Source organism: Mustela erminea, chromosome 7 (genome assembly GCF_009829155.1).
Source record: "Mustela erminea isolate mMusErm1 chromosome 7, mMusErm1.Pri, whole genome shotgun sequence".
Taxonomy (NCBI): Eukaryota; Metazoa; Chordata; class Mammalia; order Carnivora; family Mustelidae; genus Mustela; species Mustela erminea.
In genome coordinates this window covers 29,945,981-29,971,408 of record NC_045620.1, presented here as the reverse complement: position 1 = coordinate 29,971,408, position 25,428 = coordinate 29,945,981, and the positions used below count along the sequence as shown (strand labels likewise).

Below are 25,428 nucleotides of genomic sequence, written 5' to 3'. Positions count from 1 at the left end.
TTTCATTTGAACACGTACATATATCATTATTGTTACTTATTTATACCATTATTTAATCCTGTATTTAATAAATATATCCTGGGCACATCCTAGATGCTAGGGATACCAAAATGATCAAAACACCAGATTCTGGTATCTGGGAGTTTCCAGTATAGTTGTGATGAAAAACATTAATAAAATCATGGTTAACTGTTTAATTACAACCTTCGGTAATAAAGGCTTTGATTTGATAAATCATTTCGTCTTCCTTTTTAATAGAGCTAATTAAGGGTAACTTTTTGAAACAAGTTGGACGTTAGAACGTCCCCAAATTTGTTAATGTGCTCCAGTTCCAACTATGTTTCCCAAGTTTGCTTTTGGAAGCCCAAAATGTATCCCTCACTATTTAAAATGTTAGTTAAGTTCCTGGACCTAATAAAAAGCAGGCCCAAGAGCCTGCTTCTTATTCCATAGCTAGATTTTTTTTTTTAAAGACTCCATTTGTTTATTTGACAGACATCACAAGTAGGCAGAGAGGCAAACAGAGAGACAGAGGAGGAAGCAGGCTCCCTGCCGAGCAGAGAGCCCGTTGCGAGTTCCAATCCCAGGACGCTGGGATCACGACCCAAGCCCAAGGCAGAGGCTTTAACCCACTAAGCCACCCAGGCACCCTCCATAGCTAGACTTTTTTAAAGGGCCATGCAGAAGATAGAAATGGAAATGGAAAAAAATAATTTTCTCTCGTTTTCTGGGAAAATTCCAAACTTAGGCAGAATTCTGAAGTGAACGACATTGTCATGTCAGATCTTTGAACACGTTTTTCTTACCTCCTTTCTTTACCACAGACCTGGCATTCAGTTCTTTGTTGAATTAGGCTAGAGTTTGGTGGTTTGGTCTTTTTTTTTTTTTTTTTTTTTTTAATTCCAATTAGTCAACATATAGTGTAGTATTGGTTTCAGAAGAATTTAGTGATTCATCACATACTCATAGCACCCAGTGCTCACCCCAGCGAGTGTCCTCCTTAATGCCCATAATGCATTTAGTCCATCCCCCACCAACCTCCCTTCTAGCAACTCTCAGTCTGTTCTCTGTATTTGAGTCTCTTGGGGTGCCTGGGTGGTTCAGCTGGTTGAGAATCCGACTCTTGATCTCAGGTCATGGTTTCAGGTCATGGGATTGAGCCCCATGTCAGGCTCCATGCAGGGTGGGGAGTTTACTAAAGAGTCTCCCTTTCCCTCTCCCTCTACCCCTTGCTGCCCCCTTTCTTTGATATAAATAAATAAATATTTTTTTAAAAAGCCTCCCTCTTTTTAATCTTGTTTCCTTCCCTTCCTCATGCCCATCTGTTTTGTTTCTTAAATTCCACATATGAGTGAAATCATATATTTGTCTTTCTCTGACTTATTTCACTTAGTATAATACACTCAGTTCCATTCACATCATTGCAAATGACAAGATTTCATTCTTTCTGATTTCTAAGTAATATTCCACTTTGTATGTATACCACTCTTCTTTATCCATTCATCATTCGATGGACATCTGGGCTCTAATCTGGTTATTGTTGATAATGCTGTTGTAAACATTGGGGTGCATCTACCCCTTCAATCTGTATTTTTGTATCCTTTGGATAAATGCCTTGTAGTGCAATTGCTAGGTCATAGGATAGTTCTATTTTTAACTTTCTGAGGAAGCTCCATACGGTTTTCCAGAGTTGCTGCCCCAGTAGTTTCCTTCCCACTAACAGTGCAAGAGGGCACCCCTTTCTCTGCATCCTTGCCAATATCTGTTGTTTCCTATGTTGTTTATTTTAGCTGTTCTGACAGGTGTGAGGTGGTATCTCATCATGGTTTTGATTTGTATTTCCCTGATGGTGAGTGGTGTTCAGCATCTTTTCATGTGTCCGTTAGCCATCTGAATGTCTTCTCTGGAAAAGTGTCTATCCAAAAAAAAAAAAAGAGAGAATTGTCTAGTCATGTTTTCTGCCCATTTCTTTACTGGATTATTTGTGTCTTGGGTGTTGAGTTTGATGAGTTCTTTACAGGTTTTGGATACTAATCCTTTATCAGATATGTTATTTACAAATCTCTTCTGCCATTCTGTAGCCTGCCTTTGGTTCTATTGATTGTTTCCTTCACTATGCAGAAGCTTATCTTGATGAAGTCCCAATAGTTCATGTTTGCTTTCATTTCCCTTGCCTTGGGAGATGTTTCTAGTAGGAAGTTCCTGGGGCCAAGGTCAAGGAGGTTGCTCCCTGTTTTCTTCTCTAGGATTTTGATGGTTTCCTGTATTACATTCAAAATCCATTTTGAATTTATTTTTGTGTCTAGTGTAAGAAAGTGGTCCAGTTTCATTCTTCTGCATGTCACTGTCCAGTTTTCCCAACACCATTTGTTGAAGAGACTTTTTTCCGTCATTTTTTTCTGCTTTGTCAAAGATTAGTTGACCATATAATTCTGGGTCCGTTTCTGGGTTCTCTGTTCTGTTCCATTGATCTATGTGTCAGTTTTTGTGCTAGAACCAAACCATTTTGATGAGTACAGCTTTGTAATCAGCTTGAAATCAGGAATCATGATGCCTCCCTCTTTGGTTTTCTTTTTCAGGATTGCCTTGGCTATTCAGTCTTTTATGGTTCCATACAAATTTTAGGATTGTTTGTTCTAGCTCTGTGAAAAATGCTGGTGGTATTTTAGTATATGTGCTGCCAAAGCGAGCACATTGCTGGTGGTATTTTGATAGGGATTGCATTGAATGTCTAGATTGCTTTGGGTAGTATAGACATTTTAATATTTGTTCTTCCAATCTATGAGCATGGCATGTTTTTCCATTTCTTTTTGTCCTCTTTCATTTCTTTCATAAATGTTCTATAGTTTTCAGAGTACAGATCTTTTATCACTTTGACTGGGTTTATTCCTAGGTATCTTATGGTTTTTGGTGCAATTGTAAATGTGGTTAATTCCTTGATTTCTTTTTTGCTACTTCATGATTGGTGTAAGAAATGCAACAGATGTCTGTATGTTGATTTTATATCCTGTGCCTTTGCTGAATTCATGAATTCGTTCTAGCAAATTTTTGGTGGAATCTTTCTGGCTGGCTTTCTTTCTTTCTTCCTTTCTGGTTTTATTTATTTGAGAGAGAGAGTATGAGCTGGGGGAGAGGCAGATGGAGAGGAAGAGGCAGATAGAAAGGGAGAGGCAGACTCCCCGCTGAGCAAGGAACCCTACAAGGGACTCAATTCCAGGACCCTGGGATCATGACCTGAGCCAAAGGCAGATGCTTAACCAACTGAGACACCCAGGCACCCCTTTTGGGTTTTCTACGTAGAGTATCATGTTGTCTACAAATAGTGAAAGTTTAACTTCTTCCTTGCCAATTTGGATGCTTTTTCTTTCTTTTTGTTGTCTGATTGCTAAGGCTAAGACTTTTGGTACTGTGTTAAGTAATAATGGTGAGAGTGGACATCCTTGTCTTGTTCCTGAGCATAGAGAAAAGCTCTCAGTTTTTCCCAATTGAGGATAGTATGAGCTGTGGGTCTTTCACATATGGCCTTTAAGATGTTAAACTATGTTCCATCTATCCCTCCTTTCTTGAGGGTTTTTATCACACATGGGTGCTGTATTTGTCAAATGCTTTTTCTGCATCTATTGAGACAATCATATGGTTCTTATCCTTTTTTTTATTAATGTTGTATATCACATTGATTGATTTGGGACTATTGAACCAGCTCTGCAGCCCAGTGTTAAATCCCATTGGATCATAATGAATAATTCTTTTAATGTATTGTTGGATTTGATTTGCTAGAATCTTGTTGAGAATTTTTGCATCCATGTTCCTCAGGATATTGGCCTATAAATCTCCTTTTTGGTAGGGTCTTTGTCTGGTTTTGGAATCAAGGTAATGCTGGCCTCATAGAATGAGTATGGAACTTTTCCTTCCCTTTCTATTTTTTTGGGACAATTTGAGAAGGATAGGTATTAACTGTTCATTAAATAGCTGGTAGAATTCTCCTGGAAAACCACCAGACCCTGGACTTTTGATAGTTGGGAGATTTTTGATTACTGACTCAATTTCTTTGCTGATTACGTCTGTTCAAATTTTCTGTTTCTTTCTGTTTCAGATTCGGTAGTTTGTATGTTTCTAGGAATTTCTCCATTTCGTCCAGATTGCCCAATTTGTTGGCATATAATTGCTAATAATATTGTTATGATTATTTGTATTTCTGTGGTGTTGGTTGTGATCTCTCCTCTTTCATTCATGATTTTATTTACTTGGGACCTTTTTTTTCTGTAAGTCTGGCTGGGGGGTTATCAGTTTTATTAATTCTTTCAAAGAGCCAGCTCCTAGTATCACTGATCTGTTCTACTGGGTTTTTTTTGTTTGTTTGTTCCTATGTTGTTTATTTCTGCTCTAATCTCTATTATTTCCCTTCTTCTGCTGGCTGTAGGCTTTATTTGCTGTTCCTTACCTAGCTCCAGTCCATGTAAGGTTACATTGTGTATTTGAGAATTTTCTTGCTTCATGATGAAGGCCTGTATTGGTATCTTTTCCTCTTATAATTGCCTCTTCTGCATCCCAAAGATCTTGAACTGTCGTGTTTTCATTTTCATTTGCTTCCATTTATTTTTTTATTTTTTCTTTAATTCCTGGTTAACCCATTCATTCTTTAGTAGGATGTTCTTTAACCTCTTTGTGTTTATGGTCTTTCTAAATTTTTTCTTGTGGATGACTTCAAGTTTCATTAGTGTTGTGGTCTGAAAATATGCTTGGTATATTCTCAATCTTTCTGTTCTTGTTGCAGGCTGATTTATGACCCCGTATGTGATCTGTTCTGGAGAATGTTCCATGTTCACTCAAAGAGACTGTGCATTCTGCTGCTTTAGGATGAAATGTTCTGAATATATCTGTTAAATCTATCTAGTGTGTCATTCAAAGCCATTATTTCTTAGTGATTTTCTGCTTAGATGATCTGTCCATTGCTGTAAGTGGAATGTTAAAAGACCCCTACTATTACTGTATTATTATCAATGAGTTTATGTTTGTTTTTAATTGATATAAATATTTATGCCCCCAATATGGGAGCAGCTAAATATATATAATTGTTAGATTTTCTTGTTGGATAGACCCCTTGATTATAGTACCCTTCTTCATTTCTTGTTACAGTTACTGTTTTACAGTCTAGTTTGCCTGATATATAAGTATGGTATTCTGGCTTTCTTTTGTCATTCATTAGCATGATAGATGGTTCTCCACCCCCTCACTTCCAATGTGCAGATGTCTTTGGGTCTAAATTGAGTCCCTTGTGAGCAGCATATTGATGGGTCTTGTGTTCTTTTCCATTCTGTTACACTGTGTCTTTTGATTGGAGCACTGACTCCATTTACATTCAGAGCGATAATTGAAAGATAAGATTTTAGGGCCATAGTGTTACCTGTAAAGTTGGTGTTTCTGGTGATGTTCTCTGTTCCTTTGTAGTCTTTGTTGCTTTTGGTCTTTTTTTCCCCAAAGATTTCCCCATTAATACTTCTTGCAGGACTGGTTTAGTGGTCACAAACTCCTTTAGTTTTTGCTTGTCCTGGAAACTCTTTATCTCTCCTCCTATTCTGAATGACAGCCTTGCCAAATAAAGTATTCTTATCGGCGCATGGGTGGTTCAGTGGTAGAATTCTCGCCTGCCAAATAAAGTATTCTTGACTGCATATTTTTCCCATTTAGCATTTAGCACATTGAATATATCATGTCACCCCTTTCTGTCCTGTCAAGTTTCTGTGGACATGTCTGCTGCCAACCTTATGTGTCTACCCTTGTAGGTTAAGGATATTTGTCTCTAGCTGCTATCAGAATTCTCTTTAACTTTGTATTTTGCAAGTTTCACTATGATATGTCTTGGAGTTGACCTGTTTTTGTTGATTTCAAGAGTTCTCTGTGCCTCTTGGACTTGAATGCCTGTGTCCTTCACTAGATCAGGGAGGTTCTCAGCTAATATTTGTTCAAATAAACCTGCCCCCTTTCCTGCTCTTTTTTCTGGGACTTCTGTAATACAGGTATTATTATGCTTTGCAGAATTGTTGAGTTCACAGAGTCTACATTTGTGATCTCATAATTTTCTTTCCCTCTTTTCAGCTTTGTTATTTTCTATATAATTTTATCTTCTATATCACCTATTCAGTCCTCTCCTTCTTTCATCCTTGTTGTGATTACATTAGGTCGGTTTTGCATCTCAGTTATAGCATTTTTCATTTTGCCCTGAATACTTTTTAGGTCTTTTATCTCAGCAGTCTCCTTACTTGCTGGGGGCAGGGTGGTGGGGTAGGGGTATTTGGACCTTTAACTAGATGTACTTTGATTTGTTTATTAATATAAGCCTGAAAAAGGAAAAAAGCCCTAATCCAAGCATAGGAAAAGGAGCAAAACAGCAAACAAACAATAAAGTATAAGCTTGATTCCAAAGAATAATAAAGAAGGAAAAAAGAAAAGAAATAAGAAAAAAAAAAAAGCCTGATCCAAAAAAAGGAAATAATCCAACAAATGAACAAAAACCTATAAGACTGATGCCAAAGAAAAAGAAGGGGGGGGACCCAAAATAAAAATATTTTTAAAAATTTAAAAGGCTTGGTTCTATTTCCACCAGAACTGAGGCTGATGCTTTTGAGCACTCTATGATGGGTAGAACTGCTACATGCAAGGGGCGTGTGTTGGTCTGAGAGAGAGGTCCTCTGTGCTGGCTCACAATCAGACCCGTCCTTATAAAGATGCCCCTGTGGGCTGTAGGGAGCAGAGTTTGCTGTAAGCAACTCCAGCCTCCACTGGAGGCTCTGTTTCTCTCTAAAGTCTAACTGTGCTGGGCTGTGGGGAGTGGTGGAAGATGACATCATCACCCCCTCCCTCTCCTCCCAGAGAGTGAAGGGGAATTCCCACTCCCCACTATTCAGGAGGCCCTCACAGAAAAGCAAACAGTCTCCTCTCCTGTGTCCCAGGCTTTTGTCAGATCCCTGCCCTTCCTCTTTGTATCTGGCCACCGGCCTACCCAGCACCACAGTTCTGTTTTATCTCTGGCCAGTGGCTGGGATTCAAAACTCCAAATCTGGAGCACCTGGGTGGCTCAGTCATTTAAGTGTCTGACTCTTAATCTTGGTTCAGATCTTGATTTCGGGGTCATGAGTTCAAGCCCCACCTTGGGCTGCAGGCTACATTAAAAAAAAAGAAGAGGAAGATGAAAAAGAGGAAGAGGAGGAAGAAGAAAAGACAAGAAAGGGAGGGAGGAGGAAGGAAGGAAAAGAAGGAAAGGAAAGAAAGGAAAGAAAAGAAAGGAAGGAAGAACGAAAGAAGAAAAAAGAAAACCTCCAAATCCTAAAGGGCCCAGCAAAGCGTGGATTCCATCTCTTCCCCCCCCAGGAAGGCTTTGCTGTGTACCAGGCACTGTTGTGTCCCAGAAAAGCACTCGCAAGGCTGCACTTGGTGGCTGGAGTCTGTTGTGACACATAGAGGAAAAACTGCAAGCAGGTTATCTGCCCTCTGCCTGCGCCTGTTTTATGCTGTTGAACAGTCACTCAGTGGCTCCCAGCAGTCCTTTTGTCCTTGGAGAGGCAAATACCCTCTTCCAAATGTACTCGAAGAAGGGGAGTAATCTCTCCCAGTATGACCCAAGGGATCCCCTCATCACAGCGTATTGTAGGAACCCTATGCGCTGCTCTCTTTCCCGCTCTCTCTTTCTCCCTGACTTTTCTCTGCAAAAAGGACTCCCTCCATTTCATGGCACTGCAGCTTTTCTGTCCCCCAGTTCACAGCTCTGAATCTCACATCTGCCATACTCTCTCTCTCCAATTGTGCAGATTGTTCTCTTAATCCTCAGATTGATTTCCTAGTTGTTCAAAATGATTTGATTTTGATCCACCTATGTTTGAGTGACCAGGCAAGCTCATGGTCACCCTATTGTAACTCCATCACCTTAACACCTCCCTTTGGTGTGTTTGACATAATGTGACCAACAACCTCTACTAGTAAATGCTACTAACCAGGGAAGGAGATGAAGCTTGCCTGGTCAGGCCTCTTGCTTGCTATGTGGGCTTCTCCATCCTGGAGTAAATAGATCAATTTAAAAGATAATAGAGGATTACAATGAAAAAGGAAATGGTAGTATACTGGCTGGAAACATATGCAAGCAGCATCGCAAAGGTAATGTATCAAGAACAGAAGTCATGTATTTAGAGATCCAAAGAGTACTCCAGAGAAACTGTACCAAGCATTAACAAAGTAAAGCATAAAGTTCGAAGAAAGAGGAATATACTCAAAAGATCAAAAATTCCAAAGATACAAAAACAGAGAATGAGTTGATGAGAATTCTCAGAATGTATTTGAGAAGAAAATATACTTTTTAAATAGGGAATGAAATAAAAGCAGCAAAATAAATGAAAAAAAAAAATTCTGTTTAAGCAGTCCCAGGTGTTGATCATGTTATGTGTTCATTAGTCGTACTCTTTCCCACCAACAGATGTATAGGTCTATAGATGCAAAGGTGGTTTTTCTTTTTTTAATGATTCTATGGAAATAAAAGGTGAAAATAATCAAAGAACAACAGCAGTGAAATAAAGAATTCTATGCATGTCCACTTCCTTTGTATTCCCTCCTGGCTTAATGAAGGAGCCCACCTGGGCTGGATTCTGAGTAGGACTTCTTTTCTCCTAGCCCCTGGAGACTTTCCCGTATCAGCAGATGCCTCACCATAAAAGGGGCTTCACTGTTTCATTCCTGAGCACCTCAGAGTTCTTATTTTCTCATAGAATTTGATTAGGACAAAACATGATAAATGGATCACATTTTATGTTTCTTCTGCTGAAGACTTAAAAAATAATAGGTGGAAGGAATGTGCTCCACTGAAGACTTAAAAAATGGAAAGGAACACCTGTATAAAGGATGTGATAAAAATTTCTTCCATGAAATCAGTTACAACTTAAAGGGATAACCAGGAGTTCTGTATAGAAAGAAATATCAAGGGGTTAATCATAAAATTGATATATTCAAAGACAAAGTTCAGCTTTAAGACACTATAATTGTATGGGGCGCCTGGGTGGCTCAGTTGGTTAAAGCCTCTGCCTTCGCCTCGGGTCATGATCCCGGGGTCCTGGGATCGAGACCTGCATCAGGCTCTCTGCTCAGCGGGATGCCTGCTTCCCTTCCTCTCTCTCTCTGCCTACCTGTGATCTCTGTCTGTCAAATAAATAAATAAAATCTTTTAAAAAATTTTTTAAAAAGAGACTATAATTGTAGATAATATAAGTAGAGCAAACTAGGAATATAATGTGAAGTATTTTTTGTAACTGTTTGTTACTAGTCTTTCAGGGGCACTTGGGTAGCTCAGTCCGTTGAGCATCTGACTCTTGGTTTCAGCTCAAGTCGTGATCCCAGGGTTGTGAGGTTAGGCCCCATGTCAGGCTCCACGCTCGACATGGAGTCTGTTCAAGCTTCTCTCACTTCCTTTTCCCCTTCTCCAACTTGTGCTCATTCTCTCCAAAATAAATCTTTTTTTTTAAAAAAAGAGTCTTTCAAGGACCTACTGAGTGACTAGAAGCTGAATATAAAGGAGTACATACTGTGTGATTCCATTTAACTATGAAATTCTAGAATAAGGAAAATTAATCTGTAATGATAGCAATCAGATCGGTAGTTGGGAGTGGTGGTTAACTGCACAAGGGTACAAGGGAACTTTCTGGGTAAATGGAAATGTTCTGTGTCTTGATTAGGGTTGTGGTAACATGGGTGTATTCATTTGTCCAAACTCTTTGATCTGTACACACAATATGGGTGCATTTTTTAAAGTGAATTATGTCTCATTAAAAAAAAGATTTTAAAAGTCTAAAATAATTTTTAAGTTTTTCTTGGACTTCTGTGCTATAAGACAAAAGTTTGTGGAGGTTTTTTTAATGGTTTGTGAACCATAAATTGTAAAATACAGCAGTCAAATTATTGGTGTCTCTTTTTCTGAGCATTTTTTAAAATTTAAATTCAATTAGCCTACATTTAGTACATCATTAGTTTCATATGTAGTGTTCAGTAATTCATCAATTGCATATAATACCCAGTGCTCATCACATCACATGCCCTCCTTAATGCCCATCACCCAATTACCCCATCCCCCTACCTACCTCCCCTCCAACAACCCTAGTTTGTTTCCTGTAGTTAAGAGTGTCTTGTGGTTCTTTTCCCTCTCTGATGACTTCCCATTCAGTTTTCCCTCCCTTCCCCTATGATCCTCTGTGGTGTCTCTCATGTAACACATATGAGTGAAACCATATGATAGTTGTCTTTCTCTGATTGGCTTATTTTGCTCAGCAAAATACCCTCCAGTTCTATCCACATTGGTGTAGATGGTAAGTATTCATCCTTTCTGATGGCTGAGTTATATTCCATTGTATATATGTATACACCATATCTTCTTTATCCATTCATCTGCTGATGGACATCTCAGCTCTTTCCACAGTTTGGCTATTGTGGCATTTCTGCTATGAACATTGGGGTTCTGGTGCTCCTTCAGAATCTTTGAGGTAAATACCTAGTAGTACAATTGCTGGGTCATAGGGTAGCTTTATTTTTAACTTCATGAGGAACCACCATCCCATTTTTTCTGAGCATTTTTAAAGCAAAAATAGAATACTAACTTCTGGGAAGGTGATGTGGTATTATCTAGGGAACAGGAACTGGCCTGGGAAGAATGTGGCTACCAAACACACTTGAAGAAACACTGTTGTCATAACCTTTCTGGCTGTGTGGTGCATTGTGTTAAGCTCAGGTCATCTATGCAGCCAAATCTTGTACTCTGTCCCTTTTGTATATTGGTGAGAAATCCCACTGCGCATAAAATACTCAGATCTTCCCGCCTCTTTCTTTTCTTTTTTTAATTTTTTTATTTATTTGACAGACCAAGATCACAAGTAGGCAGAGAGTTAGGCAGAGAGAGAGAGAGGGAGGAGGAAGCAGGCTCCCTGCTGAGCAAAGAGTGGGATGTGGGGCTCCATCCCAGGACCCTGGGATCATGACCTGAGCCGAAGGCAGAGGCTTAAGCACAGAGCCACCCAGGCGCCCCTTCTTTTCTTTTTTAATTTTTAATTTTTTAAAAAAGATTTTATTTGTTCGACAGAGAGGGAGTACATGCACTGGTAGGGGGAGCAGGACAGGGAGAAGCAGGCTCCCTGCTGAACAGGAAACCCAATGCAGGGTTCAATCCCAGGACCCTGGGGTCATGACCTGAGCCAGAGGCCAATGCTTAACCAAATGAGCCACCCAGGTGCCCCTCTTTTCTTTTTTAAAATAACCTGATTAGATGATTTGAAATTGAGACCAAGACTAGAGATATCAGGAGCTATGAATTTCATAAGGAGGGAAAGGCTTTTATGCAAATGAAATCAGAAATGCCAAGATCCAGCAGTTCTGTTTCTCCTCGTCACTCCCACAAGGAGCAGCTCCTAAATAATTTTTACATTTGTAATACCTAACAAAGTATGCTTATTACTAGGATGATAATAGTGGATTTTTTTAAAAGATTTATTCATTTATTTTAGAGAGCACACAGGTGAGGCAGAGGGGCAGGGGGAGAGGGAGAGAATCTTAAGCAGACTCCCTGCTGCTTGCAGAGCCTTACATGGGACTTGATCTCCCCAACCCTAAGATCATGACCTGAGCCAAAATCAAGAGTCCGCTGCTTCACCAGCTGAGTCACCCAGACTCAGATGTGTTTCTCTTTTTTAAAAAATGACCTTATTGTAAAAGATTAACGCTCATGCTGAAAAGATATTATGATGAAAATACTATAAAACTGAAGTGTCACTAGACTAGGATTAACATCTGAAACAAGACACCATCTATTTAGACTATTGGGCCAAAATTTCAATTGTAGCTAAGCAATTAAATTATCAAAAGAATGGGAGAAAATTCCTAAAATGTATTCTGCATCAGCTATCCTCTACCAGCCCCACCCCTCTGGTAATAGGTTGTAAGGCGCTGCTAAGAAGGGAAAACTTAGACAAATCTCAGCAGCCAGGTCTCAGGAACACTGAGATAGACATCTGTTCCCTCTTCTAATGACAGTGCTACCTTTCATACTCTACATGTCTGTGTACCTGTTCAGAATTCCTCAGGTTTGTTGGTGATGCCACCCAGTGCAAGGACTCCTGCAGAGCAACATTCTCACACCATTGACACACTCCCTGCTGGCCTATATTGATGGCTGCCTTTAGCCAGAGTAAGTTTCCAGTTCCTGCCTCTGGGGACTAGGCTGGCAGGCCACTTGACACAAAGCTTGGCAGCATGTGCAGAGGAGCTCCCTGAGAAAGGAGCTCTTGGTTTGGTGAAATCCTTCCCAGAGACTTGATCTTGGTCAAGGCTTCTTTTATGTTCTTTAATTTTTTTTTTTAAGATTTTATTTATTTATTTGACAGAGATCACAAGTAGGCAGAGAGGCAGGGAGAGAGAGGGGGAGGCAGGCTCCCCACTGAGCAGAGAGCCCGATGCGAGGCTCGATCCCAGGACCCTGAGATCATGATCTGAGCCAAAGGCAGAGGCTTAACCCACTGAGCACCCACGTGCCCCTTATGTTCTTTTACTTAAAGTCACTCCTCCTTGTTATCCCTGCCAAAATGTGCTCTCACACACACAAATGCACTAAAACCTTAGTATTTTGTACTAACTCTTTCAGATACTTCAGTATCTGTGGTTTTATTTTATCCTTCCAGGAATCCCTTGAAGTTGATAGAATAGGCATTTTTCCACTTGAAAGATGAGAAAATGAAGATATAGATGGACCTAATACTGACATCTAGTTAGTAATATCCTGGGAACAACATCCAGAGTTGCTGACTGCAAACCTGTTCCTTTTTCTACAATACACACTTTCTGTTTCCCTGTTTCCTCTCTATTAAACCTTCCAGCATGGGTGTTTAATCTCTTATTTCCTAAGGTGAGAGTTCTTTTACCAAGCCTTGTTTGTCTGGTGAGGGATATTTCTAAGGGACTGAAGGACTGCCATCCAAGTCTTGACTATAACAAGGGTCATCAAGTGAGGCCTCTCAATGATGTGGAGATTAAGAGTTAAGTTTAGTGCAGCTATAATTTTCTTACAACACTCTAATGTATGTGCTAGATATATTATAAATACAAATAAATAAAATACTCCTTAACTCTTTCCTTCCCTTCCAAGATGATCTGAGTGTAGGAAAGGAAAATTATGTATCTGAGTAAAAAAGCAACTTGAAAAAAATTGCTAAAAGTTCAAAATTAAATATTACCCATTATTTTTACATGGACGTTCTCAGAGAAGAGTTTCCTTGGGATGAAGTTGTCCTTTGCAGCTGTTGACTTCCTGGTATAAGTTATTAGAAGCTGGAAATTAGTAAGTAATAAAAGTAATAAGTTGTGGGGCACCTGGGTGGCTTAGTCGGTTGAGTGCCGACTCTTGACTTCAGCTCAGGTCATGGTCTCAGGGTCATGGGACCAAGCCTTGCCTTGAGCTCCATGCTCAGTGGGGAGTCTGCTCCCTCTCCTTCTGCCCCTCCCCACGTCTGTGTGCATATGCACTCTCTCAAAATAAATTTTTTTAAAGTAATAACTCATTAGATATCGCATATAGCCAGTTAGTATCTCAGTAGTATCTATAAGTATATTCTTCTAGGAACCAAAAAAGACATAAAAAATCTGTAAACACTTTTAAAATTTACATTATATAAAAGATAGCAGTGTTTGGTAGGTCTTTGTTTTGTTTCGATTTTGGCAGTAGTCACTGTTATAATTCAGTTATCAGTACTTAATCTTGATAATCAGGCCTGGCAGTTGCTCTTTCTTTTGTAATGAATCACAATGAGGAGAAAAGTTCTAGTGAAAAGGTGTGATGAGCCACTTTATCACTAAAACTCATCATCCAATGGAGAGGTCAGCCTCCACTCATGGAATTTGAACTGTGTGGTGATCCATTAAGTATTACCAAATTGACAGAAATAGCCCCTTTTTAAATGTGTGGACAATATTTGCTGTTTTCTGATTATAAAATCAATACAAGAGAAAGACCATAGAGCATATAGGCTATGGGTTCACTGGCTTTGGAGTTGGAGAAGGCTTGGCTGCCATACATACTTGGTCACTCATGACTATGTGATCAAAACTCTCTAAGATTTGGTGTCCTTATCTATAAAATGGGAGATACTACCTATCTGTAGGTATATATCTATAGAGGTATTATGTGAAGATAAAATAAAGCCAGTAAAATGCTTAGAACAGGGCCTAACCTAATAAAGGAAGTTAAAAAAAGAAGAAAATCAAAATGACTAGTAAACCACAAGCCACTGTTAACATGTTGACATGTTGGCTCTCAGGCTTTTTTCTGCTATACACACATATACACCAGTATGTACACATTTCTTTCAACCTTTTCCAAAATTGGGATTTTTTTTTGTTTTGTTTATTTTATTTTATTTATTTATTTGACAGATTACAAGTAGGCAGAGAGGCAGGCAGGGGGGGAGCGGGGGAAGCAGGCTCCCTGCGGCAGAGAGCACGGATGTGGGGCTCGATCCTAGGACCCTGAGATCATGACCTGAGCCAAAGGCAGAGGTGCATTGGGATATTTTATATATAATCTATAGCCTGCTTAAATTTTTCCCATGTATCTTTTTTTTTTTTTTCAAGCTGTGTTTATTTGGGGCACCTGGTGGCTCAGTGGGTTAAAGCCTCTGCCTTTAGCTCAGGTCATGATCCCAGGGTCCTGGGATCGAGTCCTGAGTTGGGCTCTCTGCTCAGCAGGGAGCCTGCTTCCCTGCCTCTCTGCCTACTTGTGATCTGTCTGTCAAATAAATAAATAAATAAATAAAATCTTAAAAGAAAAATACGTGTTTATTTAGGGATACCTGGGTGGCTCAGTTGGTTAAGCATCTCCGTTTAGCTCAGGTCATGATCCCAGGACCCTGGGATCAAGTCCCACATCAGGCTCCTTGCTCAGCAGGGAGCCTGCTTCCCCCTGCTTGTTCTCTCTCTCTCTCTCTCTCTCTGACAAATTAATAAATAAATCTTTTTTTTTTTTTAAAGATTTATTTATTTGGGAGAGAGTGCATATGTGAGCAGGGAGGGGTGGGGGAGAGAATCTCCAGCAGATTCCCCCCTCATCATCATATCCCCCCCCCGCGTAGAGCCCAATACAGGGCTCAATCCCATGACACTGAGATTACAACCTGAGCCACAATCAAAAGCCAGGCATTTAACCCATTGAGCCACCTGGGCTCCTCTCCCATATATCTTTATATTGCCCTTGACATTAAAATTTACTAAAACAGATTTTCATGACCTCATAATACTGTAACATGATTAAACATATTTAATCACTGCCTCCTTATGAGATTTGTTATTTCCAATATTTTACTATTATTAATGCTGCTATTTTTTTTAAGATTTTATTTATTTATTTGAGAGAGAGCACAGAGGAAGAATAAGATGGAGAAGCAGACTTCCAGCTGAGCTGAGAGCCTGAGGAGTTTGAGCTTGAACTTGTTCATATGTTTATTAATTCCTGGCATTACTTCAGCAAAATACTTTTTTTTTTTTTTTGAGAAGTTGTTTATTTATTTGTCAGAGAGCACAAGAAGGGGGAGTGGCAGGCAGAGGTAGAAGCAGGCTCCTTGCTCAGCAGTGCCAGACTCAATCCCATGACCAGAGCCAAAGGCAAACACTTAACGGACTGAACCACTCAGGTGTCCCAGTGAAAATACCTTTTAATGAATGAATATAACCTGTAAAAGTTTTTTAGGTAGGATCTCAAGCTTATAGAATAGTGTCAGGTACATAATAAGTACTCAGAAAATATTTTTGGCATGAAAATTAGATGAATGGCAAGAATATTAACTATCATATTTGTTTCAGATGGTGTCAAGTCTTAATATCATTGCCTTGTATACATACAAAGATAATGCTATCTTGATTCTTAGTCTTATACCCTAATTTTTTTCCATTCTTTTCTATCCCTACAGTTCATCCATGAGCTCGGATTTCCCACATTACAACTTCAGGATGCCTAATATTGGATTCCAGAATCTGCCTCTCAACATATATATTGTGGTTTTTGGCACTGCTATATTTGTCTTCATCCTCAGTTTACTCTTCTGTTGCTACTTGATTAGGTAATCAATTTTCATTCTTTGTTACTTCAGACTATGTTAAACAATCAATTATAAATCAGTTCTTTGCCCTTATGTTAAAAAATTATGTAAGTGTGATAATGAGCAAATTTTCTTTCTTTTTTTTTTTTTTAAGTTTGCTTATTTAAGCAATCTCTACACCCAGTGTGGGGCTCAAACTCACGAACCCAAGATCAAGAGCTGCACACTCCTCTAACTGAGCCAGCCAAGCACCCCAATAATTAGCAAAGTTTCTAAAATTAAGGTTGCTTAATATTTTAACCTTCTGCGTGTTAGTTACTTATCAGTAAACACCTTTATAAAGTCTTCACTCCTTCCTGCTGATGAAATGTTTTACTCTAGAGAAGAAAATTGTCATTTATTTTTCTAACGTATTAGTACCTGGTCTAGGTACACTTACGTCATTTTCTGTTCCCAAGATTTAATCTACGTTCACAGATTTCAGGGTATTTTTTCAAGAAGGGTATTACATCATTGTCAGCTAAAGTTATTAGGGATCAGAAAACATTGTCCAAGACAAGATCTGAGCCTTTAAACAGGTTCTTGTGATCTCTTAAGATTTCAAGCTCCTTTGGTCAGGTGTTCAGGTGATTGATTATCTACATAAAACACTAAATATTCAGGGCACCTGGGTGTCTCAGTTGGTTGGGTCTGCCTTTGATTTGGGTCATGATCCCAGGGTCCTGGGATCCCATGGGTCCTGCATTGGGCTCCCTGCTCAGCAGGGAGTCTACCTCTCCCTCTCCTGCCCCTCCCCCTACTGCTCATGCCTCTCCCTCTTTCTCACAAATAAGTAAAAACTTTTTAAAAACGCCACTAAATACTCCACAAGCTCTACAGCACATATACAGATAAGTGACACCTCACTTGAAAAGGAGTAATGGATTTGGCCAGTAAAGATTCACAGTTCACTTACTTATAATTATTTAATGAAGTATCTTCTTCTTATAAGTTTTTAGATAGGATCTAATTTTCAAAGCCAAAACTCAGACTACAAAAATTCGTAAACTATATTGTTCAAAGAGTGTTATAAGTAAGAGTAGAAAAACTGGGTTTTACTAAACAACTATACTTCTAACAATTTTTAGTATTTGCATAATATATGATTATGGTCAAGGTAAATACCATCAACAGATATCTTTCAGCAATAATTAATTGTTTCCACCAGTGGTCACTCACTGATGGTAAAATTCAAACACTTTTAGTGTGTATTTCCAGTATTCTGACAAGTGAATTTATATTCTTCATATAAAGTGAATCTTTTCTGAAGTTCTCACAAAATATAGTCACCTCTTATCTCATAGATATGCTGGTTGGTTATGATTTTTAGGTCTTTATCAGAGTAATGAACACTTTAGCTCATGTAATTATAGCATTAGGAAAAGATTTTTTAAAAATCTATTTCCATAAATGCCTTCTTTCTAACATTTCTTTAATAATAGTTTGATAGGGGCCCCTGAGTGGCTCAGTCCCTTAGGCATCTGCCTTCCACTCAGGTCATGATCCCAGGGTAGTGGGATCAAGTCCCAGATCAGGCTCCCTGCTCATCGGGAGTCTGCTTCTCCCTCTGCCCCTCATCCCATTCATGTGCTCTCATGCACGCTCTCTCACTCTCTCTCAAATAAATAAAATCTTTAAAAATAATAATAGTTTGATAAATTTTATATAAATATTCAGCTTATTTTTTTAAATTAAGCAATTACCCATAGCAAAAATAGGTCTTTGTAACTTTAAAATAATTATCTCTGGGGAAGATGGCAGAAGAATGCTGATTTTTTGTTGTTGTTGTTCCTTTTCTCAGACCTACTAAATTTTTTGGTAATTTCCCTACAGATAGTGGTTTTTAACTAAGAAATTTGTTAACTTAACATTTGAAACCAAATTATATTTTAAAAGAAGATAAAAATAATAAAACATAACAAAATATCTTTAAAGGCTTATTAAAGAAGGGGTTTTATATATGTAAAATATTCTAAAGTATTGTAAACTAGCTCATAGTATAATTTTTATTACTATGTCAAAGAATTAAGCCTTTAACCTTCCTGTTTTAAGAAAAACACTAATATACCAATTGTGATTCTGTGTAAATCTTTTGAGAAATCAGTTGTGAAACACCATTTTACCTCATTGTATTCCTTTTTTTTTTTTTTTTTTTTAAGATTTTATTTATTTGACAGACAGAGATCACAAGTAGGCAGAGAGGAAGGGGAAAGAAGGCGCCCCGCTGAGCAGAGAGCCAGATGCGGGGCTCAATCCCGGGACCCCGAGATCATGACCTGAGCCAAAGGCAGAGACTTTAATCCACTGAGCCACCCAGGCACCCCATACCTCATTGTATTCCTTCTAATAACCAGGCAAATAGGTAAAGAGAAAGGGAAAAAATGATAGCATTGTTTTTACATTATTATTATACTTCTTTTTATCCTTTCTGTATGCTTATTATTCAGCTAACAAAGCAAGTGGGGATCTGCGACACTAAAATAAAATTACCTTGTCTAATCAAAGAAGCCAGTCAAGTTTAAACATTTCTAAATTTCATTTCCAAGTCAGTGGTACCATTTTGGAAATTAAATCATGATCTAAGGACCTTTTCCTGATGATCCCAGTTTGTTACTTTTAACCTTTCGTATGTTAAATTTGGATTTAACAAGTCCTTTGCAGTTAATCTGGAAATTCATGGATTCGGCTCTTTTAAAATGATCCAAGCCCATTTTTGAACATAACTTAAGGTCTCTAACACCTTTCCAGGAGGCTCTTCTGTTCTCACGCAGAGAGATCCCTCTAGTCACACCAGACTCATCAGAACTTTAGGAGGAACATAAGAGTACAATCACAGTCTTATACAGTACTGTAGTGTAGAATCTTCTGCCCATGATAGCGTTAGGAATAGATCACTACTGGAACACAAAAAGAGGACATCTTACCTTGCTAGCAATGATACTGCTTTATAATGAATAATATAATATTCTGTTATAATATAATATTCTGTTATTTATCTCTGCCCAGATAGATATTTGTTTTGCTTACTGTATCCCAAACACTCATAGCAGTGCCTGGCAGAATACTGGCATTTAATAAATGTTTGTTGGGTAAATGAAAGAATGGTGCCCCTAGTAGGAAGTCATTAGATATGCATAAAAGTAAAAAATCAAGAAGCAGCAACATAAGGAAGGTATTTAAAGACATGGAAAGAAACATCAAAATAGTAAGCTAAAAGGGAGAGGGCAGAGGGCTGATTTTTTTTATTACTAACCTTGTAGAACTATATATGACTTTGAAACTTGGGCATATATAATTTTGATAAAGTCGAAAACTGAAATTACAGGGGAGATTGTGAGTTATCTAATAGAAATTATAAGGTATTGAGCCAAGATAATGAATAGATCACTACTGGAACACAAAAAGAGGACATCTTACCTTGCTAGCAATGATAATGATAGTAGAGCCAGAGAGGTTGTTATGGATGGTTGTAAGTAATATTTGTCAGGAGAAAATGAACAGAATTTGGTGACCAGACATTAATGATGGGCAGCTCAGAATTTTTCCTGGACTTCTGGTTGGCAGCCAGGTAGATAGCAGTCTAGAGACAGAAAATGGATAGGCAAGTTTGGGGTGGAAGTATAATAGATTCCGTTTTAGACATGGGAGGACTGTGTTTCCAGTGTAATAGTCAAACTGTTTAGTACACAATTGGATATATAGGTCTAAAGCTTATATATATAGGTCTGGTCTTAAAATAGGAGGTCATGTAATAATAGGTAGAGGCTAAGGCCAGGAGTGTCCCCTAGAGAGAATGTGTATAGTGAAATAAAATAGGTACAGGACCAAATCCTAGGAAAATTTGATATTTAAGAGGAGCCCATAGAAGACACTTGGAGGGGATAGCAGAAGATAGGCAGAAAATCATGAGACCAGTACCCCATAAGTAGGGTTTCCGTGGATTGAGTCAGTTGTGTCAGCTGCTTTCGTGGATGTCCAGTAAAAGAAGAACTGAAATGTTCTCATTACATTTGATAATTAGGTTTGCATCTATAATTTTAGTTAGGAAAGTTTTAGTAGCGTGGATACAGGGGTGATGAAAGGTGAGCTGTAATTGGGCAAAGCCTAACCAGCAGGTGAAAATGGATACAAGAAATATGACCTCCTCTCTGAAGAATCTTGGCTGAGAAAACATTAGGTTGGGGTGGGATGGGGGAGGGGTATGGTTTGCTGTAGAATCAAGGGACTATTTTGGTGTTTGTTTAAGAGATTTGAGCATATTTGTAAACATATAAAATATAAATAATACTAAGGAGAATGAGCTAGATGTGGAGGATTTTTAAGAAAGAAGGAGCCATGGAGGTAAGAAGAGACTCACATAAAAGTTCAAGTGGCATTTGTTCTAAGCAGGAGATCCTTCTTAAGACAGAGATGAAAGTAACTGTGGAAAATGATACACATGTATAGAGCTTCCTCAACTTGTAATGGGATTTTGTCTCAACAAACCCATGGTAAATTGAGAATATCTTAAGTCAGAAATGCATTTAATACACCTAACCTGCTGCACATCATAGCTTAGCCTAGCCTACCTTTATGGGCTCAAAACACTTAGGTTAGATTACAGTTAGGCAAAATCATCTAACACAAAGCCTATTTTATAATAAAGTGTTGAATATCTAGTGTAATTTATTGAGTACTGTACTGAAAGGGAAAAACTGAAAGGGTTGTATTGGTACAGAATCGTTGTAAGTGTACAGCTTGTTTACCCTCATGATTGTGTGGCTGACTTGGGAGCTGCAGCTACTACCATTGCCCAGCATCACAAAAGAGTATCAGACAGCATATTGCTAGCCTGGAAAAAGATCAAAATCCAAAGTAAGGTTTGGATTTTGATCTTTTCCAGGCTAGCAATATGCTGTCTGATACTCTCTTGTAGGACTTTACAAGATACAAGATATTCTCTTGTAGGACGTTAGCACCATCTTAAAGTTGAAAAGCACAAAGTTAAACCATGTTTAGTCTGGGACTTGTAAGTATGTGAAACCAGAGAGCTTTCATACCTGATAATCTTTCTTTCACTTTAAAGTAGTTGAAAATGATGTGGAAGGGAATGGTAGGATAAAGCTTGAAGAGAGTGGCAAGAATTTGAATTACCACTGTATGGAAGCTTAGCATACTGAGAATGAATAGATAGAATTAGAAAACAAGTGGAGAGTCTAAACTGAGAATGGAGACCACAGATTTATTGTGGCCATCAGCTATACAGTTTTGTAATTTTCTCCAGCACTATGCAGCTTTTTTTTTTTTTTTTAAGATTTTATTGATTTATTTGAGAGAGAAACAGTGAGAGAGAGCATGAAAGAGGAAAAGGTCAGAGGGAGAAGCAGACTCCCGGTGGAGCTGGGAGCCTGATGCGGGGCTCTATCCTGGGACTCCGGGATCATGACTTGGGCCAAAGGCAGTTGCTTGACCAACTGAATCAGCCAGGCACCCTACTATTCAGCATTGTTAATCACACCCTCTTAGATACTTCTTTAGGAATCAGTATTTATTCAGCACTTACTGTCTTTCAGCCCCTGTGCTGTGCACTGCAGTTGAACTAGGTAATTTTATTATCTTTATTTTACAGAAGTTAAATAATTATCTTACAGTCACACAGATAAAAATTGGTTAGAGCTGAGACTCAAACCCATTTGTATCTGACCCCAGAACATGTGCTCTTAACCTTAAACAATAATCAGTTGTGTTTATTAGGCTTCATTTCAAAATAACAATTTTAGAATTTCATAATCACTCTTAAAAGACAGATTTGCATTTGAACCTGGAATTTTTTAATGAAGACAGTACCTATTTTGCTTTTCTTTTAAATAGTGGATAACAAACTATATAAGAAAAAGGAAAGAAAAGTATTATTCCCCATTCTCACCTCTCTTCACCAAGTAAGTCACAATCTATATTACTAGTATGTTTCCTGGAAGGAATAGCAAAAAGGTAACTGTTAAATGTGTAGCAAATGGAAAATAAAACAGTTTAATGTAAAATATTAGGTAATTAATGGAACTTAGAGTAAAGGAATGATCAGAAAGGTGAAGTTAATTTAAGGAGGAGTTCCTAGAAGCGATGAATTATGAAGCATGGATTAAAGAAAAAGGTGAGCACAAATTGGTTTATGCTGTGGTTGGATATAATGATGCTTTGGAAAAATATGTAGATCCAACTAAAAGAGTCAAACAAATATGCAGATCCAGCCTCATTTTAATGAACTCTAATGGAATTCATTTTATTCTTTACATGAAAATGTACTGAACACTTTTCTTGTAAAACAAGCAGACAAAAAGAAGCAGTAAGGATATAGATGATTTGAACTACGTGAGTAATAAATTAGACCTAAGAAAGAGAAATTTATAGTTTTAAAAATATATTTTACAGACAGGCTGAAAACCAGTTATATGTTTTCCTTTAATAGAGCTTAAAAAAAAAAGCCAATTAAATCCAAAAGAAAGTAGAAGAAAATTAAAAACCCAGGCACCGAAATCAATGAAATAGAAAACAAATGTATAATAAAATCACTGAAGCCAAAAGCTGATTCTTTGGAAAGATTAACAAAATTAATGAATCTCCAGAAAGAATTGATCAGGAAAAAGAGGAGAAAAAACATAAATTACTAATATCAGAAATGTGGGGCCCCTGGCTAGCTCAGTCAGTAGAGCGTGTGACTCTGGATCTCAGAGTACTTAGTTCAGTCCCCTTATTGAGTGCAGAGATTACTTAAAAATAAAATCTTTTTTAAAAAATTGAAAAAGAGGACAGTACTATAAATCCTACAAATATTATAAGATCAAAATGTATATTATGAACAACTTTATGCCAATAAGTTTGAAATTTTAGTTGAATTGGATATTTTCCTAGAAAAAAATGTAGTGCATCAAAACTGACACAAGAAATGGCATTTAAGAAAACCCACAATTAACATCACACCCAGTGGTGAAAGACTGAAAGCTTTCCCCCTAAGATCAGGAACGAAACAAAGGTACCTGTTTTCACCAAGGCTGTTTAGCATTGTATTAGCAGTTCTGGCCAGAGTAGTTAAGCAAGAAAGGGAAATAGAAGGCATCCAATTGGAAAGAAGCAAAACTATCTTATTGCAGATGACATGATTCTGTATAGTATTGGCAATCCCACAGAATACACACACACACACACACACACACACACACAAAACTCTAGACCTAACATATTAAGCAAAGTTTCAGGGTACAAAATCAATACACAAAAATTGGTTGTGTTTCTATACATCAGCAAGGAGTGATCTGAAAAGAAAATAAACAATCCATTTACAATAGCATCCAAAAGAATAAACTTCTTAGGAATAAAATTAACCAAGGAGGTAGAAGACTTGTACATTGAAAACTACAGAAACTGCTGAAAGAAATTAAAGAAGACTTAAATAAATGGAAAGGCATTCTGTATGTTTATGGATTAGAAGACTCAATATTATTAAGTTGGCAGTACTTCTCAAAGCAACCTACAGATTCATTGCACTCCCTATCAAAATTCCAGTAGCCTTTTATATGGAAAAACTGACCCTCAGCTGATCTGGAACTGCAGGGGGCCCTGAATAGCCAAAACAGTGTTTAAAAGGAAATGATTTCTTAGATTTGACATCAAAAGCACAAGCAACAAAAGAAAGAATAGATAAGACTCACAAATATTAAAAACATTTGTGTATCAGAGAACATTATCAAGAAAGTAAAAATAAAGGAGGAGCCTGTGTGGTTCAGTCAGTTAAGCGTCTGACTCTTAATTTCAGCTCAGGTCATGATCTCGGGGTCATGAGATTGAGCCCCATTTCAGACTCTGTGCATGGAGTCTGCTGGAGATTCTCTTCTCCCTTTGCCCTCACTTGCATATATTCTTTCTCTCTCTCTCTCTAATAAATAAATCTTTTATTTTTTTAAAAAAAAGGTAAAAAGATAATCTACAGAATGGAAGAGAAATATTTCCCATTCATATATCATTTTTTTAAGATTTTATTTATTTATTTGACAGAGATCACAAACAGGGAGAGCAGGAAAGGGAGAAGCAGGCATCCCACTGAGCAGGGATCCTGATGCAGAACCCCAGGATCATGACTTGAGCTGAAGGCAGACACTTAACCAACTAAGCCACCCAGGCATCCCTCCAATTCATATATCTGATAAGGATTTAATAACCAGAGTATATTTTTTAAAATTTCTAACAACTCAATGATGAAAGACAACTGAATTTTAAAATAGACAAAAGACTTAAATAAATAGCCATTTTCCCAAAAAGGATATATGAATGGCCAAGAAATACATGAAAAGATGTTCAAATAGAACATCTGGATCTCACCTTTATGATCATTGATCATAAAGGAAGTGAAAATTAAAACCACTATGAGATCCACTTCACAAGTACTATATAATGTTATAATCAAAAATATAGAAAATTACAAGTGCCCTACCTAGAAACGTGTAAAAAGAAAGAAGATGTAACAAACAGAGGAATATATTGTGTTCATAGTTTGGAAACTTAGACTTGCAAGATGTCAGTTATTCCCACAGTTGATCTATAAATTCTATGTACAACCTCAGTTAAAATCCCAGCAGATTTTTTTGGAAACTGACTACCTCATAAAATTTATATGGAAGTGCAGAGGATCAAGAATAGCCAAGACAGTAGTCAAAAGCAGAGCTTGAGGACTTAACACTATCAGACCCGAAACTTGTTTCAAAGCCCCAGTATTTAAAACAAAGTGCTATTCATCTAGCACTCAGAATTTGGTTTCTAAATAGTAAGACTCTTTCGAAGAAGTGTTAACCACTTCTACAACTGGGGCATGGGAAATACAAGATGAGCTTGGAACACCTTTTCATACGAGTAAGCAAGGACATGCATGGAAAAGGGTAAGGGCAAGCTGAAAGGACACGAGTCAGCCTGGTGGAGCTCCTAAAGGCCAAACCCAAATCAGTTTGAGCAACAAAATAAATAATGATCTTACTGAATTATAACCCATAGACTAAAACAAATATCCACAAGTTACTACAGATATAAATAAATAAGGAAGATGGGACATCTCTTCCATACAGAAGAATTCCAGTTAATATACTAGGAATTAGAAAACTATAAAACTATCACCATGCAGCCACTACAGTAACTGTAGCAAGATGGGTGCTAAAATCAGTGGGCAAAAGTTTGAGGGGAAAAAATAGGGTATTTGCATAGTTTCAACATCTCTCCTGCAAGATATTGATTGATCAGTCACAAAGAGGGAAATAGTAACTTT

At 37.9% G+C, this 25,428-nt stretch overlaps 1 protein-coding gene across 1 annotated transcript in view; it reads left to right on the top strand.

The window, feature by feature from the left end:
* The window catches only part of RNF24 (ring finger protein 24), a 98,687-nt gene that overhangs the window by 48,083 nt on the left and 25,176 nt on the right, over positions 1 to 25,428 (top strand). The window contains exon 2 of the mRNA XM_032351321.1: positions 15,975 to 16,124. Coding sequence (XP_032207212.1) covers positions 15,982 to 16,124 — 143 coding nt within the window. The 5' untranslated portion in view covers positions 15,975 to 15,981. The remainder of the gene's footprint in view (positions 1 to 15,974; positions 16,125 to 25,428) is intronic.